At 37.2% G+C, this 19128-nt stretch overlaps 2 protein-coding genes across 5 annotated transcripts in view; both read left to right on the top strand.

Annotated features, from left to right (window-relative positions):
• LOC111871280 (calpain-C) overlaps positions 1 to 8902 on the top strand; it is an 87304-nt gene extending 78402 nt beyond the window's left edge. Inside the window, exons 12-18 of the mRNA XM_023864268.2 lie at positions 2193 to 2238; positions 5532 to 5658; positions 6705 to 6763; positions 7321 to 7468; positions 8068 to 8184; positions 8388 to 8446; positions 8710 to 8902. Of these exons, the coding sequence (XP_023720036.1) occupies positions 2193 to 2238; positions 5532 to 5658; positions 6705 to 6763; positions 7321 to 7468; positions 8068 to 8184; positions 8388 to 8446; positions 8710 to 8736 (583 nt within the window). The 3' untranslated portion in view covers positions 8737 to 8902. The remainder of the gene's footprint in view (positions 1 to 2192; positions 2239 to 5531; positions 5659 to 6704; positions 6764 to 7320; positions 7469 to 8067; positions 8185 to 8387; positions 8447 to 8709) is intronic.
• Positions 8903 to 9575: 673 nt separating this feature from the next.
• Positions 9576 to 19128, top strand: part of LOC111871279 (probable 3',5'-cyclic phosphodiesterase pde-5) — a 105650-nt gene continuing 96097 nt past the window's right edge. Inside the window, exons 1-2 of one of the 4 annotated variants that reach the window (XM_023864262.2) lie at positions 9576 to 10042; positions 16621 to 16761. In XM_023864262.2, coding sequence (XP_023720030.1) covers positions 16654 to 16761 — 108 coding nt within the window. In that variant the 5' untranslated portion in view covers positions 9576 to 10042; positions 16621 to 16653. Of the gene's footprint in view, positions 10043 to 16567; positions 16762 to 19128 lie in introns of those variants that run through there. The other 3 variants (XM_023864267.2, XM_023864265.2, XM_023864264.2) reach the window with 3 other exon arrangements.

Raw genomic sequence — 19128 nt, 5'->3', positions numbered from 1 at the left:
ACAGAGGGTGGTGACGTAAGATGCGCCACGGAATAAGGAGAAGTGGTAAGGGATGTAGGAAAACAAATGGTAGGAGCCTAGGCCACCGTCGCTCAGAGAGGGCACCACATCCAATGAGCCGAAGAGATCGGCTCAATGCCCTTGCACACTAGTCATTTGTTTATTGTGCTGGAAGTAAGGTTAGCGCTACGTGTGGTCATCCAACATCAGTAATGGAGGCAGGTAAAGAAGCACAGCGAAGTAGTGTACTACGCTTTTTGACTGCTGAAGGAGTAGGAGGATGAGAAATTCATCATCGCATGTCTGTTGTTTACGGCGAACACAGCATATCACATTCGTATGTGCTGGCGTGGCATAAGAGGTTCCGAGAGGGATGTGTGTCACTGTAAGATGATGCTCGGCCAGGACAGGCTCATCATGTCATCACTCCTGATGTTATTGATGCGTTGGATGTTCATATCCGGGCAAACCGACAGATCACTGTAGAATAAATTAGTCTTTTGATGGGAATAAGTAACGGTTCCATACACGCCATCGTGACAAAACACCTGCTGTACTGCAAAATCTGCGCGCAGTGGGTTCCACATCAACTCATGGAGGAACAGAAGACTCAGAGAATGGCTGCATCACTGGATCACTTGCAACGATACCATGAGGAAGAGTATGCTTTTCTGTCCTGTATTGCCACTGGGAACAAAACTTAGTGCCACCATTTTGAACCCGAGAGCAAATGGCAGAGCCAACAGTGGAAAAACGTGAATTCTCCCCCACCAAAGAAATCTAAAGCCATACACACAAGTTCCAGTAAAGTGATGACTTCCTTCTTCGACTGCAAGGGCCCTCTGCTTGTAGAATTTCTCGAGCATGGGGCCACAATCAGTGCACAGCGCTATGAAGACACTTTGCAGAAACCAAGACGTGCCATAAAGTCAAAACGCCCTGGAATGCTATCGAACTGCATTACCCTTCTTCATGATAATGTGCGCCCCCACGCTGCCAACTCTGTGAGGAATACACTACAGAGATTTGGTTGGGAAGTGCTTCAACATCCCCCCTACAGCCAAGATTTCTCCCCATGAGATTTTCACATTTTTGGAGACCTGAAGAGAGACATCCATGGACATTGGTTCGCATCGGACGAAGACGTGTGTGGCTGGGTAAAGATGTGGTTCCGTAGACTGCCCACAAGCTTTTTCAAGGATGGGATTGACCATCTTATCTCCCAGTGGGATAAATGTATTAACAGTTTTGGAGATTACTTTTTAGGTAAGAAATATTCTTTAATATGTTCTGGCTTCTGACCCATTTTCATTTGACTGCCCCTCATACATATATTACCATTCTTTCAGAAAAGAACTTGTCTGTGAAACACTGCCTAACTATTTAGCAATAAGGGGGAAATTCAGTAAAATATGATCAATTTTTAATGGTGATTTACGTGTACTCATTCCTCAGAATACGGATTCATGAAATCATGCAGTTTTGGCACGACTGCTCTAAGCAGAGAGAGGCTGACATCACACATTGTGTATATTAGAAATTCATGGATATTTTTAATGCAGTTTCACAAAAAAAATATTTTTCCTTTAACTTAATATCGATCATATTGAGGAAAATGAGACTGGTGACACATATAGCACATATGGGAAATGAAGAATATATACAAAATTTTAGTCATTAAATCTGAAGTAAAGAAGCTGCTTGAGAGATTCGTATATATATGGGAAGCTAATATTAAAACGAATCCATCTGAGCTGAATTTAACTGACTCAGAATAGGGTGCAGTAATGAATTCTTGTGATCATAGTAATAACATTTCGTTTCTGCAAACGTTGAGGAATTTCTTGACCAGCTGACCAATTATCAGCTTCTCAAGGAATGTGGAGTTCATTAATTAACAGTAGAGACAAGGGAATTTTATACCTGCAAAAAACTGATAGAGAATCACATTCAAGTACCTTAATCACAGAAATGAATAACTGGATGATGATTCAACAGCACATCTTGATCCTCATTATATTAGGCAGCCACTGTAGGTCGCAGTGCAAGGTCCGAGGAGGCCTACCCCTCATACATTCATTCATTTTTAAGAACGCCTTCCAACAATTTTTATTATGATACAAAAATATGATGAAATATCTCTGTTTCTTATATTAATGACTGTGTTTCAGTTTTTTTAATTTTTGTTGCAGATTACTTGACATGCAGCCATCGTTAATAAAGTCAGCCATCATCAAGGTATATATCAACAATTTAAAAGGATTTTTTTTTCACATACTCCGTTATATTCTCTTCCTCTGAAGTGAAGATTATTAGTTTATTTCCATAACAAAAAAGCTATGTGTTCCATATATGTAAGATGCTAGTCAGGGGACAGGCATTTGTACACATTGCATTGCTTCAGTGATGTCTTCCTTTAGTGTTTCATTATTCTCGTAGTTCAGAGCTTGCAGAAAAGAATGTAATATACACAAATTGTGCTTTTAATAGCTATTGAACTGTAATGAAATCATCATCAGCACCATTACCACCAACCTCACCACCATTATAATCTCTCTACTTCTTCTTTCTTATCCTATTATTCCTCTTCTTCCTCCTCAACCTCTTCCTCTTCTCTTCTGCTCTCTCATAATGCAAATTTTTGGATCAGTCAGTCCTAAATATGGAGTTCATAGGTTGTTTCGTTGTTTTATTATTTAAACTTGACCCATGTACTGTGTGATACCTACATATTAAGTTACTTTTCATTTAATCAGACACATACATATGGTTAACAAAGATTAATATTTGGTCTGAAAGGTTAACTAAAGTGAAACCATATTGCATTGTTTTTGGAGTTCTCAGCAGTATAAGAACCATGGTTTAGGTAGCGGATCTGCATGCTTGAAAGTTTGTGATGCTGTATTAACAAAATCATTTTGTATCTATTGAATGAAAGAATATGTAATTTTCATTTCACAGTTTCAGTAATTATTTTTTGCTTAACCAGATTTAATTTCCATTCCTAACATAGCAGAATGTAATAAAAACCGAATACCTCCTACTAAATTAAACATGGTATTTAAATGACATTTAAGTTAAGTAATCTGATAACATCAGGATAATAAAATTAAATGACACTGCAAAAGATTAATACTGGGAAATGAACTTGACTAACAGAGTGGAAGTTTTGTAATGGTATATAAGTATGCATATCAAATACGTAGGTCGTACCGAAAGTCATGAGCAACTTTTTTTGCATGCAACCTGGGAACAGCAGACGAAAAGAGAGTACGGTGGTAGGTGGAACCAGCTACTGTGTTAACCCTGAGTGTCTTGTGATGTCAATCACATGACCAGTATCACGTCTAACAAAATGGCCGACAACGATGTGTCATTTCGCCAGCGTGCTGTCATCGAATTTCTTGTGAAAGAGGAAATCCCTGCTGCAGAAATTCACCAGACTTCAGCGTGCTTATGGAAGTGTGTGCATGGGTGCGAGCAGTGTTCGAAGATGGATGAAACATTTTAAAGATGGGAACACCAGCATCGAAGATGAGCCTCGGAGTGGTCGTCCTTGGACAGTCTCAACTGAACACAACAAGGAAAGAGTGGATGAGATCATTCAAGATGACAGGCATGTGACTGTGGACACAACAGCCAAAAAACTTGGAGTAGGGCACAGTGTAGTACAGGAGATGATTGAAAGCTTGGGCTATAGGAAAGTTTGTGCTCGTTGGGTCCCGCAGTTATTGACCAAAGACCACAAAGGTCAGCGAAAAGCCATCACCTCAGAACTGCTGCAGAGATATCGACACGAAGGTGATGATTGTTTGCTCTGTATTGTGACAGGTGACGAAAGCTGGTTTCACCATTTCGAGCCTGAAACGAAATTGCAGAGTATGGAATGGCACCATTTGCATTCTCCATCAAAAAAGAAAGCAAAGACAGTGGCATCAGCTGCAAAGGTGATGGGCACAGTCTTCTGGAATGCAGAGGGGTTATTCTGGCCGAATTCCTGGAACCTGGGCAAACCATCAATGCTGCTCGTTATGTCCAGACGCTGAACAAGCTCCGTCGTGCATTGCGCGATAAAAGTCCGGGACGAAACATCATTATCCTGCATGACAACACTTGCCCTCATGCCACTCGCCTCACATTGGAAGCAATTGTAAAGATGGGGTGGGAAGTTCTTCCACACCCCTCCTATAGCCCTGATCTGGCACCCTCCGACTACCATCTTTTCGGATTTGTGAAGGATCAGCTGCGTGGACAATTTGAGACAAGGGAGGCAATTCAGAAAGTAGTGCGTCAGTGCCTTCAGATGGCTGGAACAGAATTTTACAGAAGGGGAATTTTCAAACTCCCAGAACGCTGGGAGAAATGTGTACAAACAAGTGGCGATTATGTGGAAAAATAAAAAAAGGTTTGTAGATTGAGATGGTGTATTTGGTTTGTCAATAAGAAAGCATGTTACTTCACAAAAAATTGTTGCTCATGACTTGAAAACACAAACATGGTAATTAAATTGGANACTTCACAAAAAATTGTTGCTCATGACTTTCAGTATGACCCTCGTAATAAAGAGCTTGAAAACACAAACATGGTAATTAAATTGGTTACTTGGTAAAACTGGATAATTTAGCAACCCAAATGTTTGTAAGAATGATGATAAAATATTCATATTCTAATTTATTTTAGTTGGTGAAAACTTGGTATGGACTGAGGTGAAACAAGAACACATAAGTAAATGGTCTTTAGAAAAAGTGATTGATTACTGTAGACTTGAAACTGGTTGTTAATTTGAAGTTATCTTCCAGTTTCATATGTCTCATTAAACTCTTTTGTTGCTGCTCACAGCATAGAAATATGTGTTCTGCCATATGGCTTTGTAGGCTGAAGATTATGTTCTGTTCATTTTAAGTTTCTACACCAGAACACTGACTCATTATGAAATTCAGTTATAGTTTTCTTTCAAGCATGCATTTGTTTTGCATCAGCCAACATTAATTTTAACTAAATTACTACAATTATTAGAGAATTAGAAGTAAAAATATAAGCTAATAACCATAAGTTTGAACTTTACTATATTTCCTAGTAATTTTTAGCATTCTGACTTTGTTCTGTACCCAGAAGAACCTACAAACAAATAATTACCAGTGTGTAAGAAGCAGTATACCTTGCCTACTTCATTAATATTCAGTTTAAATTTGCTGAATGATTGTTAGGTGGACTCTGAAGGGGAAGGAGAATATAATTTACACAATGGCAGACATGGTACATGCTCTTCAAGATGTATATATCTAATTACTATTGTATACAGAACTTTGAATACAACTACAGAGAATTATCTTCAAAATGAAATTCATGAGAACTAAACTAATGCGGTTATAATGTGGTAATAATTTATATGAATTTTGTAGCCTAAACTAGCCTCCTGTATTTCATCTTCTTTGAAACTCCAAACTTATTCCCTAAAGGAATGTGTTAAATGGAAGTTCCACCAAATTCTGTTCCTGCACAATCAAGTAACACTTTTTTCTTTCCTACAGGCACCAGCCACTTTGGATGGGAAGAGTTTTAGCCAGTATGAAGCTGTTTTCTTGCAACTGGCTGATGAGCACAGAACAGTAAATGCCTTTGAGCTGCAAGAATTACTGGATGCTTGTTTACCAAATGGCAAGTATTATGAAGTATCAACCAAAAGCAGGCCTTTATATCTTTTTAATTAAGACCTTACTAGTATACATACACTAGTCTCTCTCTTTGTTTAACAAAATTCAGTAAACAGAATGTATTTAGGACCCATGTAATATATCAAACCCTGAGGTCAGCAGGCCCATTACTGTATTTTTGCTGTAACTGAAAAACAATAAAACCTAGTGGACCATTTATTTTCAGTCCTTATAAATTCAGTATTGTTGCACAGTACTTACTGATGACTGTATGAGATGAAGTAGCTAACCCTATTTAAACTTGAAACTGAATTTAAATTAAAGGTACAAAATGGTCAGAATTACTAAGAAACTAATAAAATCTTTGAGGCAATGGTTTCTACGCTGTACCACCAACAACACGACTTCCATAACATTGTACATCTAACATCTGAATCTTTCACACATACTAAAATTAATAAAATATCCTCGGGCTGTCAGCTGTGTCAGTTGGTCTAAAATGATTGAAGGGATCATCTCTGGCCCCATCATCAGAAGATGAAACTCTGTCATTTTTAACCATTTGACATGGCTGACATTTTGAAAAGATTTTATTTTCAGTCACCCTTATGGCTTCAGATGTTAGATTTTACATTGTTAGGGAAGTTATGTCATTGGTGATACAATGTAGAAATACTTATCCTTTCTTACATCTAACAAGATATAATAATCAAAAAGTATATATATTAACTGAACTCATAGGACGTGGGTAGGTACCAGAATTTTGATTGGAACTTGCTGCCTCGTTCTTCAGGGTAGCCTGAAGATGGATAGCACATATTTCTCAAAAACACTGGTGCCTTTTGAAGATGGAGGCAGCATGGTCTTCCAAAACATTGGCGCCCATTTGCCATATTACAGGGCATTATGTCCCAAAAGTCAGTATGTGTTGTGAAAACTCATATCTCATATGGTCGGCCAGATATAGCAAAGAGTGAAATTCATTTTAAATTTTCCTGGAAACTATGTTGACTTCTAGACATTGATGTTCCTGTTCTTACTGACTTCCAGATTATATAAAGAGTTGTGCCTGTATGGAGGTGTGTCGGCAAGTGGTCCTCACGTTGGATGTATCCTTATTAACAGAAAATTTGTAAGACAGTTTGATGAAACAAGTTATCGTTCATAGGCTGCTTTGAACACAATAAAACTTCTATGCCTGGATACTTTTGCTGGTGCAAATGAATCTGTGACACCATCACCATCATCATCATCATCATCATCAATCATCCATCATCAACTCTACCTTTCACTTTTTCAGGTGTGGCAATGATCTTGAATATAAGTGTCAAAATATATATGTGTTATGAATTATATTAATGAAATGAAAGATTACAGGAAGTGACTTCACAGCTTTCTGCTGATTTACTATCAGCACAGATTTATNTTAGAAGGCAGTTTCTGCGTAAAACATGACCAATCCAATTAGCCTTCTGTTTTCTTATTTCATGTAGGATATTCCTCTGCTCACTGATGTTATGAATTATATCAATGAAATGAAAGATTACAGGAAGAGACTTCACAGCTTTCTGCTGTTTTACTATCAGCACAGATTTAAGTTGTGTCATTCTTTAGTATGGACAAATTTCAGCTGACATACCTTATGCAGTTCCTTAACACACCTCAGAACTCTGGAAGTGGTCGACTAAAGTTTAGTGACTTCAAGGATTTGATGTGCAGCCTGAAATATTGGCAAACATCGTTCAAAAACCACACTAAGGAAAAAACAGGGATATTAAAAGCAGAACGACTTAGAGATGCTCTGTTAGAAGTGGGTATGTGATTCATTATAATTATTGGTCATTACTTAACAATGTTATAGAGGAGGAGGAGGACAATGATAATGGGGATAAGGATTATGATAAGAATAAGAGTCCATTGGTTTAATATAAAGCTCTTGTGTGTTCATATACTTTTTTATTAAACTTAATGCTAAATATGTATCCTTCTAATGTAACGTGAGAAATGACTTAGAATTACATATTTAAATCAGATAGCACATCATATGTCATGCTGCTGTTGAGTTCATTATTCACTATGATCTGTTATACTTAAAATTTACAGAGAGTGTAACGTGAATTTTAATACATTCAGCATTATTGTCAGAAATTCTGATACATATTTCCTGTAATCAAATGTTTCCAGGCTAACACATTTAAGCTTTAGATTTTTCTTCTGACACACATGTCAAAGAAGGCAACTTTCTGATTTTTTTTTTTTGTTACATGGGCTATATTCTTAGATCTTTATGCCTAAAATTATTATTATTCCTTTGAATTAACTTTTTCATATTCAGTGCTTCATTCTAGGAATGCAATTTATATTTAATTTTAGAATAAAAATATGATCATACAGTTCAAGTATATTATTTCAGGTTTCCAGTTGAGTACAGACGTACTTTCAATTCTCATTCTTCGCTACATGAGAAAAGATGGAACACTCCGTTTTGGGGATTTTGTGTCTGCCATTTTACATCTGAGTGTTGCATTCAGTAAGTCATGTGATCCAGTTTCATAAGGAAGTCGGTAAAATAATGTGAAAAGCATTATTAGAATGAAAATCTGGCATTATATTTGTATCAGTTCTTGCACTTTAAATTTGACAAGGTATTAATTACATGAATAATTAAAAGTGTTAGAACAAAAAGCTGATGTTTTAGATTCATTACACTAATACTAGCCATTCTTTCAACAGACTTATTTGAATCAAAGGATCCACTTCAGAATGGAAGTATAAAACAAAGTCTTGCAGAGGTAAAGTAAATGTATCCCCTTCATTACAATAGAACTTCAATTTGCAGCTTCAGCATGATTTTACACATAAAAGTGCACACATGCACACACAAGTGCATGTGTGCAAGCATGCATGAAAATGAACACAAGCACATACATAGATCAGAAATATAATATATTTTCTGTTATAAATAGGATTGTCAGTACAAGGTTAGAATGAATATAAGAAAAATCATGTAAAAGGCACTCAGAATTTGTATACAAGGGCTTTTTTTTTTTTCCAGTGGCTGAAATCTTCCCTGACCTGTTGACACGTTTTTCAGCATACCACAGTCAGCAAGTAAAGTGATTTCCAGAATTCCAAGTCAACACTGATGTTTCAGTGTGTGTGAATATTTTAATTATGACAGAGTAACTGTACAATATGTGTATACTGTATATATTATAGTGAAGCATTAAATACGTTTTCATTACCGATATTGATTTTATTCTTCTGTAAGTGTAACACATGATACAGCTTTCCATCATTTCTCTTATTTTTAATTGATGTTAATATCAATCCAAAATGATTATCAAAATGACAAATATTTCTCCTATGAAAGCTACTTTCAGGCTAATATTTTTACTTTAATTATATCATGTAATATTAAAATGGATGAAAAGAGCATGGAACTGTGTATTGGATTCATATGGTTTGGGATAGGGATTAGTAGTGAGCTCCTGTGAACTTGGTAAGGAACATATATGGTCCTGGATTGTAATGTGTAATTCGCAAAAAGCCAAAAGATTCAGAGGAACATATTACCTCCATTACAAGGGTTGAAATGTAAACCAAGCAAGAAGGAGGGTTTTCATAACCACACGGTGTCACAACTCAGAAGACTGCTCTCGTCATAGTCACCGCTGTGAGAACCTCAACTCCATCACGGTAATAAACTTTCAGATTCCATAAAAGTAGTGAAATTCTTAATCAGCTAAGTGACTATCAATTTCTCAAGAAAAGGCTGATTCATGTAGATGATTAAGAGATTTTCCGTCTCTCATACCCTTTAATGAACTTTAAGATGAAATTAAAATCTGAAAATCGAAAGGATCTGTAGTTATTGGCCACAAAAGAATTTTGTACTTACGTGTTTGCGGATGACCCATGTAACTTTAAATTTTACCGCCATAGTGTCCTCCACGTTGGCACCTGCGTAGTCGCTCAGTATTCTGCCTTCACGGCCGCAACGAAGGTGAGCAGATTATTCTCAAACCAGTTGTCATTATACGTATTGGCTTTTTTGTGTTCAGTATGATGCACTCCCAAAAGTGAAAGAGAAGAAAAGATTCAGTGACTGTCTTGTAGATCCATTAAAGGCTCATACTATCGGACTTGCGTTGACTTGGCAGAATTCCATTGTTTAGAGAAAACAACTGATCTACTCCTCTTCAGTTATCTGCAAATCCCACAATTCATAACGATTCATAACCTCCAAAGAAATTCAGAGCGCGAAATAGCTCATATATCACACTGACATCTGTGGATTTTAATTAAAATATGGATATATTACTCATGCGCAAACATGGTGGACAATATGGCGGTCAATTTTGAAGTCAGCTGGGCCACTTTAACACGTAAGTACCAAGTACCTCTTTTCAAAGAATCCATTTTCTGTTTTGCAAACTCCACATGGCATCTCATTTTAAACTACGCTACGTATTACTAACATTATATAATGCAGATATATCGGCGAACTGAGAAATGACTTCATGTCCAGGTTTGTGTGAATTTACTATTAAGCGGATGCATCTTGCATGTATATTCTCCGTTATTTATACTTTCTGAACTTGTAAATATGGATCTTGATATAAATGTAGGACAGAACATTAAACAAATCTGTAGAATTTGTATTTTAATACTACATATACTGAACTCATTTTGACGTTGAGAAAAATTTGTCCATATTTCAAGTAATTTCGGAGAAAATAAAGGAATATGTTTATGCACGGATTATAAGCTAATTAAACTTCCAGCCACCTGAAAAAATATTGCAGGCAATGGAATGAGATATCTGCTCTTCTGAGTTAAAATGTTATTCAACGTTAATACTGACTTACATACGGAGCTGAGCACTTCTTAAGGAAACCCCAAAAATGCAGCTACTTAAGAATTTCCCAGCATTTTATGGAACCCGAAGGTTCATTACCGTGTTCACAAAAACTGTCCACTGGTCCCTATCCTGAGCCAGATCAATCCAATCCATACTATCCCTTCCTGTCTCTCTAAGATACATTTTAATAGTGTCCACCCACCTACGCCTTGGTCTTCCCAGTGGTCTCCTTCCTTCTGGCTTTCCCACCAATATCCTATATGCATTCCTCTTCTCCCCATTCGTGCTACATGCATGTCAATCTCATCCCCCTTGACTTGATCATTCTAATTATACTTGGAGAAAAGTATTAGTTATGAAGCTCCTCATTATGCAGTTTTTTCTAACCTCCTGTCACTTGATCCATCTTCGGTCGTAATATTCTCCTTAACACCCTGTTCTCAAATACGCTCAGTCTATGTTCCTCCCTTAATGTCAGAGATCAAGTTAATGACTTTAATTTTTAAATATATCTCACCAAATGACATTTGACCTTAGACGAAATTTTTATTGTTGCTATCAGCGAATTTGCAAGACGATTACCGAGCAGGTTGGTTTAGCGGTAATGCTCTAGACTTGTGTTCGGGAGATGTTCGCTTCGAATATCGGTCGGGACACTGGCTACCCTGACAGAGGTTTTTTGTGAATGTCCTTAGCCCCCCGAAGAAAATGTCGGGCATATGCCTCGATTTAGAGACACAGCATCGTTGCACATCGTTTCCGACTTAATATTCCCCAATCACCATAAGATTCGAAGCTGTGGACCTGTAGTCTGAGATACTGACATCGCTGTCAAAGCAACCCCAAGAAATACAACGCAGTATATAAATTGCTCACTCAATTCATTTGGGCCGTACTTTTCCAGATTATATATGAAATCTGAAAAGTAACCCATTACAGGCTTACCTGTGGCGATTATGACACTTTTTCTTTGTAGATTACAGCATTACCGCAGTAAAATACTGATTTAACCAAATTTTCCTGAATATAACCTATAGTTACTTACACAGCGATGGTTATGTTCATATTTTTTTCAAGCTGTGTTACTTTCTGTAAATTTTCAAGATACCAGCACGAACAAATCAACAGCAATTATGAAGTTTTAAAATTCGGTTATCTCTACGTAACTTAACATACACAGTAAACCCTCATTATAATGGATACGGATATAACTTATTTATGATATACGGACAAAATCTGTCTTTGTACAATTGTGAATTTTTACAGATGTTGAGGAGCTAAGAAGGTTTTGCAGCTAGAAAACTATTTAAAGTAGGGAATGAAAACTTTACGTAATCACGTTTTATGTCTCTATGCTTGTTGCATGTATTGGCTATATTTCCTATGATGTACTTCCGTGACTATACATTCACTCTGTTATAGCTGACATCAGCAAAGACGGACACACTTTCGCCCCTATTGTTCCATATAACGAGAGTTTACTCTATACATGTTGCGTCACAATAGACAAAGTCTTGTATTTTATTTAATAATCCTGTAAATGTCGTTCAGCTGGACAGCGAATGACATCGAAATCTTGTGAAAGGGGAAAAGAGAGAAACGTCAGTTCAATTCGATGATTTTATTGTTGTTCCTGCTCGCAATATCCTTCCACATATGTCACAGACTTTGCTTCTTGTACGTATGTAAAGCAGTGTTTATAGTGGAGATCATTGTACAGTGGGTTCAAATAAAGGCTGAGGAGTAGCTGATAATTTTTTTCCGATATGTTAGACGGAACCTAAAATAACATAGGTCTAATAATCTGCGTAATTAGGTCATATACTTCGATGCTTTGAGGATTGGGGTTAGGGGTAACGGCATTCCTAATGATAATATCTCGAGGAATTCATGACGCCGCATTCCTAGTGGCAGTGTCTCTGAAAGTACAAGCACCGCATATCTAGTGACAGTATCTGGAAAAACAAACCATGCATTCCGAGTGAGAAATTATCAGTACAAAGGCCTTACAGTTTAGTGTCTGCTCGATCAGTCTTTGAGTAGGGAACAGAGAGAGAGACAGGGAGAGCTTCATTTGCATAACCGGTGTTCAAAAGTGACACTTGTATAACATCCGCTATCAATCTCATTGTGTTTTCTGTCACTTCAGGATCGATCAATCTAATTGTATGTCAGAATACTCTATAAGTTCTATCACTCTTATGTACTTCACGATGAAACTGTCTCACTCATATGCATGCAATTTTTGATGTGATAAGAACTGCTAGCCCAAACTTACCCAGCAATTGCTACTAATTAGAGTTATATGTAAATTCGAAACAACTTATCATGCATCCTTTTCTTCGTATATTTCCATCTGGGTTATAAGGATAGCTTCTTCTTCTTCTTTCTTGTATTTACGATTATCGCCTGTTTATGCAGAAACAGAGAGGGAAAAAGAAAGAACCATTCCAAAGCTTACGAGGTCTCCCTAGGATCCTTCCACATTTCGGGGTGATATATCCGACGACCTGAACAATTCTGTTTGCTATAATTTTTTAATTCTGGTTGCACCTTCTTCCCTACGTTTATTCATCCTGTTTCCTACTGACTACTTTTCGCATTGCTCCTTATTAGAACGGCTTCATACACGACACACTCTTGCATTCCCGACAATTTTCTTTGAGATGTTCGTTCCTGTAAGTCTATTACGTATTTCCTTTACTCTGCAAGCGTCTGCTCTGGCTTCCGTTGCGTGGGTTAGGACCGGTCATGTAGCTGATTTATATATTCTTACTTGAGGTTCCGCTCTTAAATATTTATTTCGATATATTGTGTCATTCAGGCTTTCAGACAGCTTAGCAGCTTTACATGCATGATGATTTATTTCCGATTTCTGTACTCCGTTGCTTTTTGCCTCTACTTCCAAGTACCTCAAGCTCATTGCTTGTTCAGCCACTTTACCTTGTAAGATTTGAGGCTTTCACGGCGGTGACTATGAAGAAAGCAGTCTTCTGGGATTTGGCACCGTGTATATATGGTGTTAACCGACGTTTCGGAGGAACGTATCGCCTCCATCTTCAGGGTAGAAGAAAAAATATATAAGAAATCTGCAAGCAAAGAGACCGTGAGAACCGGTAAAAGCAGACTGCTTTTCTTATATATTTTTTTTCTTCTACCCTGAAGATGGAGGCGATACGTTCCTCCGAAAAGTCGGTTAACACCACATATACACGGTGCCAAATCCCAGAAGACTGCTTTCTTCACTTTACCTTGTATTTCCAAAATATATCGGAGAGGTTTATAACGCAAAATTAGGGGTCTTTGCTTTAATGATCGAAATGTTCTTATTATACTGCTGAGAACTAAACTATGACATATAATACTCGTTGTAAATGATTCTCATCGTCTGCTATCAGCACTGCATCATCCGCATATCGTATTGTATTTATTTGTTATTCCCCGTTCTATATCCGTTTTTAGAGTTAACGACTTTTATAATTTTGTTCCTTGCCATGTTAAAAACATTAGCTTAGCGACCCACTCTATTCGCTGAAATCTTTTCCGGAACCTTGCAGTGAGATCATGATCTAGTAAAATTATTTACATATATATCCTTAATTAAAATGAAAAATTTTGTACATTGTTTCTAAAAAAATGAAAAATTTTGTACATTGTTTCTAAAATTTCCAGAACTGTATTCAATGCTAAGATTTCAGGTGCTTTTTTACACCCATAAAGCAGATATATGCTAGTCTGTTATATTCCAGTGTTTTCTATATTCTCTGCCTTGTTATAAAAATGGCGTCCTACAAGACAGCTGCTTGCTGTTCATCACAGGAAGATATAATTTCAGGGAGTTTATGATTTTTTTTTAATTTGGCTGTTCCTTTTAATAAGTTACATAAGAGATAGGTCCTCTTGTGTTTGTCTAATGTTAATTTCTCTCCATTTGAAGATGGGTAGCGAATAGTTGTTTTACAGTCTCCCGTTACTTGTGCTGTAATAAAAATCTTTTTATCAAGTTTTTAACCTCTACAATCAAAATGTTTCCCGCATACGGTGCCATTTCGTTGGTAATGTAAATTTCTCCCGAAACTTTCCTACAAGTAAGAAAACAAAAACTATAAATTGATACAGAAACTGGTGATAAAACTGCGTATAATGTCCTCTGCTCCACATTCCAATACACGTACACCTCATTATATGTGTTTGAAAAACGCGATTTCATTTTAATGTCCCAAACAATTTTAGGCCGATTTTAGTTAATAGCGCTGGCTTCAATACGAATTGCTTATTTGCCGAGCAGTTTTTGTGTGGCGGCCTCGGAAGAATGCAAGAGAAGGCAAACCTGGCCTAGCCGCCTATCCTCTTCGTACTGTGTGCGGATAAGGCAACATTTAGTGCTGAATTTCCTTCCGCCACATTCTGCGATTCTGTTTCGTTCGAAATACAACTGTCGCATAAATCGACAAGTACCCGCACCTCAGATTTTCCCGTTATGGGATAATTTGTGGATTTCCACATTGTCGCCATATTTGTAATAGTTAATATTTATAAAATGACTAACACAGAATTTGTAGTCGCATTTATGACACGTAGTCTTATAAAATTGTACTTATCTGGGTCTAAAGGCTAATTATCGCCGATCACGGTAGCCGAGCGATCTAAGGTAAGATCAAGAAACTGAAAAGCGACCAAGGCCCAACAAAGGGCTGTAGAGATATATATAATTATAATCATCATAAAAGGATTAATTATTACTTTAAAACCGAAACAGATTTCTTGTGGTCGTCATGTTGTTTCAGATTGTGGAAATGCCTTGTTTAAGATTGGAATGTTTCCGAAGATAATTTATCGTACAAAATATCAATCAAGAGACCGTCATGATGCAGGGCTCTACTTGCTAACCTTTTCATGCTGTTCTTGCTTGAACCATTCTTTGATCCTGAAGATGGAGGCAATATGACCCCCCGAAATGTCGATGGGATTTCGATACCCCAGAAGATAGAACTCTTCATAAGGACCGCTGTGAGAACATCAGATCCTACTTATAATATTCTGTGGAAAGTTTAATTTGTAAAGTGTCTCATTCTTTAGCTTTCTTCTTCTTATTGGTATTCTCTCTCCTACTTCCAAACGTTCTCCTCAGCACCCTATTCTTAAGCTCCTGAATCTATGCATGAGTAATTCCAGTGGTGTAGGTGAGGAAGTCTTATGCACATCCAGGCAGCAGGTACAACTCTACATTCTAGTTTATCTTTAGATGTTTAGATAAACGCTTGGAAGATAGAGGATTATGAACTGTTTGGTAGCAAGCACTTCCCTTTGTTTAATTTGCTCTTCATGAGTGAGATTTTGATTTATTACTATCTCACTGAAATATTTGAACTTCACTTCATTAGGGATAGATTGATTCAGCTGCCGGTATATTGTATTCCGAATTTGTCATGCAATCTCTTGAGGAGGGTAAATATACGGCCTGGCTTTTCTGTATTATATATCATCGAACCACCTTACTAGAGTCTAGTTCCATTTCTGCAGTAGGCCCATATATATATATATTGCAACATTTTCAACATAATTATATATATATCGAATCTATTTATTCATTTGAACCTATTAGGATGCTTCTTGTTTGGGATCATGTCACTAAACAGCCTCTACAGGTCAACAGAGAAAATTAAGACCGTATTTATGCACGAAAGGAACTTAAATCCGCGACTTAGTCTTTTTAAACTACGAATCTGTAAGCTTCAAAAATTGCCGCCGGCTCAGATACTCCTCTGTACGCTTTCAATTACTTCGTTGTGTGAGAGAAAATTGCACTGATTGGTCCGCATTTTAAATTTAAACGTGCCAATGTAATTTCAAACAGACTTGTTGACCTACATCTTATCATGCCAAGTGGCCCCGTGCACATTCTGTTTACATGAAGTTCACAGCAATATGGTGCCTAGAGTAATTAATGTCACTGAAAAATTATTTCCTGGACATAAATCTGACATTTGTTGATACAAGTGAAGGGCGCATGCGTTCTAGCGGATTGCTGTCTTTTTCATAAACTCACTAACTGCTGTAAGAACGAAGATTGACTGGTGCCTTTGTCTGTAGCGTCTGTAGGCTACACGCTTCAGGTACAGCTCGTTAGAAGACATGTCTGTGAAGGACAATTCTGCTCTGCCGCAGTTGACAGAAGAGAATGAAGAAGGGGAGTTGTCATGTACATTGCGTAAACCTGGGCAGGATAATATTCATTTTAAGGTAACATATTTCATAGGTTACGTCTATCAGTAGTTTCGCTTTATAATAAATCTGTTCTTCTAAAGAAATGTAAAAAAGATTCCAAATGAATGGTTTACGATAGAATGTCACAGATTATGCCATTATCCAACCATTTATTGGTTATAATTCGAATTATATTTCAATAAGAAAATTTCTGAGCGAGTGAATTGGTTAGTACAGCGATAACTAGTCTGACCCATATCCCTGAAGTGTAAACTTCCGGTATCAGCCAGAGTCTATCTGACTAACTGGCTTCCCACCGCGGCGGCCCGGGTTTGATCCCGGCTCTGGTCAAGTGGGACTTGTGGTGGACAAAGTGGCGCTAGGGCAGGTTTTCTCCGAGTACTTCGGTTTCCCCTGCCAATCTTCATTCCACCAATTGCTCCACAATCACCCTCACCTATCATCTGGGGCTGTTACAATAGGCCAGAAGTGGCCGCAGTACAAGGGACTTAGTCCCACCCCACTAGCAATAAAAAAATTAAAAAGTGGAAATTATCATGAGTTTTCCGAGGAACTCCAGGCAGAAACTGGGATTTACCTAAAAATTATTTGCGGCAATAAATGACATTCGAATTCGTGACCTTACCTACTTTTAAATTCCATAAATTTCATCGTCAGAAAAATGAATTTTGAATTATCGTTATAAGTATTTAGAAATAAGAGTTATAGTCATACTGTCCGCCATGTCAGCGCTACCAAATGTAGACATTTAATTGTGAACGCAAAATATGAAGCCTAACCTTAGGGTCGTTTCAGGTATTTATTATAAATTAAATCTTAAATTTTTCGAAATGTAATCAGACATCTGACGTATTAAAAACAAAACCAAAATCCTAACAATGTGAACTTGGTGTTAGAGGCAAACTCCATGCTTCGGCTTTGGATCTTACTTTTAAAACAAAATTTCAGGGACTGACAAAATTATTTGAGTCACCCTTTAATACGTAAGTACCGTTGCATTTGCTACCAATTTGTATAATTCAACTTATACATCTACGATCATATTTCTAAGCATGAACGACTAATTTAAAACGAACAATATTCCTAAATATTTTTTTCAATGTTTCGACTTTTATAGGCCACCGAAGCACCAGCAGGCGAATATACACGTACATTTTTCTATGGAAAGGGGAATGAAAATCACGAATTAAGGACAATTTTTTCGTACATAAGAGAATCGTATCAGCAGTTAAGAGGGTAGAGTTTGTTAGCGATAGGATATCATATATAATACTAAAGGTCGCTGGTGTGATATCATTGTTATGAATGTTCACGCCCCAACAGAAGATAAAATTGATGACATAAAGGATTGGCTCTATGTGGAACTAGAACATGTATTTGATAATTTCCCGAAGTACCATGTGAAAATTTTGCTAGGAGATTTCAATGACAAACTAGGGAGGGAAGACATATTCAAACCAACGATTGGGAATGAGAGATTGCATGAAATTAGTAATGATAATGAAGTTAGAGTAGTAAATTTTGCCATATAAAAAATCTTATGTCAAAAGTACAAGGTTCCCGCAACGTAACATCCATAAATTTACTTGGACATCTCCTGATGGAAAGATACAGAATCAAATCGACCATATTTTGATAGACAGGAGACGGCATTCAAGTATACTTGATGTCCGATCATTCAGGGCAGCAGGTTGTGATACTGACCACTACCTGGTTGTAGCAAAGGTTAGGGAAAGACTGGCAGTGAGCAAACAAACAACACACAGAGTTCATATGGAGAGGTTCATTCTCAAGAAAATAAATGAGGCAGAGGGAAAAGATCAGTATCGTGTCGAAATCTCAAATAGATTCGCGGCCTTGGAAAATTTGGAAACTCTGGTGGTTGTTAATAAAGTCTGAGAAGCTATTAGATAGAATATAAAAATTTCTGCCAAGGAGTGCCTAGGTTATTATGAACTAAAGAAGCATAAGCCATGGTTCGCGTAAGGATGCTCAAAATTACTATACCAAAGAAAACAAGCCAAATTGCAATGGTTATAGGATCCTAGCAAAATAAATTGGGAGAATCTCAACAATATAAGACGTGAAACCAGCAGGGATTTCAGGAACAAAAAGAGGGAATATCTGAAAGACAAAATTTATGAGTTTCCAATGAACAGTAAGAACAAGAACATTAGAGGCCTGTATAAGGGAATAAATGACTTTAAGAGGGGTTACAAACCTAGGAGTAACTTAGTGAAGCATGAGAATGGTGATCTGCTTGCAGGTTCCCACAACATTTTGAATAGGTGGAGGAACTACTTGTCTCAGTTATTGAATGTACACAGGGTCAGTGCTGTTAGGCAGACAGAAATCCATACAGCTGAGCCGTTAATACGTGAT

Source organism: Cryptotermes secundus, unplaced genomic scaffold, assembly GCF_002891405.2.
Source record: "Cryptotermes secundus unplaced genomic scaffold, Csec_1.0 scaffold825, whole genome shotgun sequence".
NCBI classification, from domain to species: domain Eukaryota; kingdom Metazoa; phylum Arthropoda; class Insecta; order Blattodea; family Kalotermitidae; genus Cryptotermes; species Cryptotermes secundus.
This window is presented reverse-complemented; position numbering and strand designations above follow the sequence as displayed.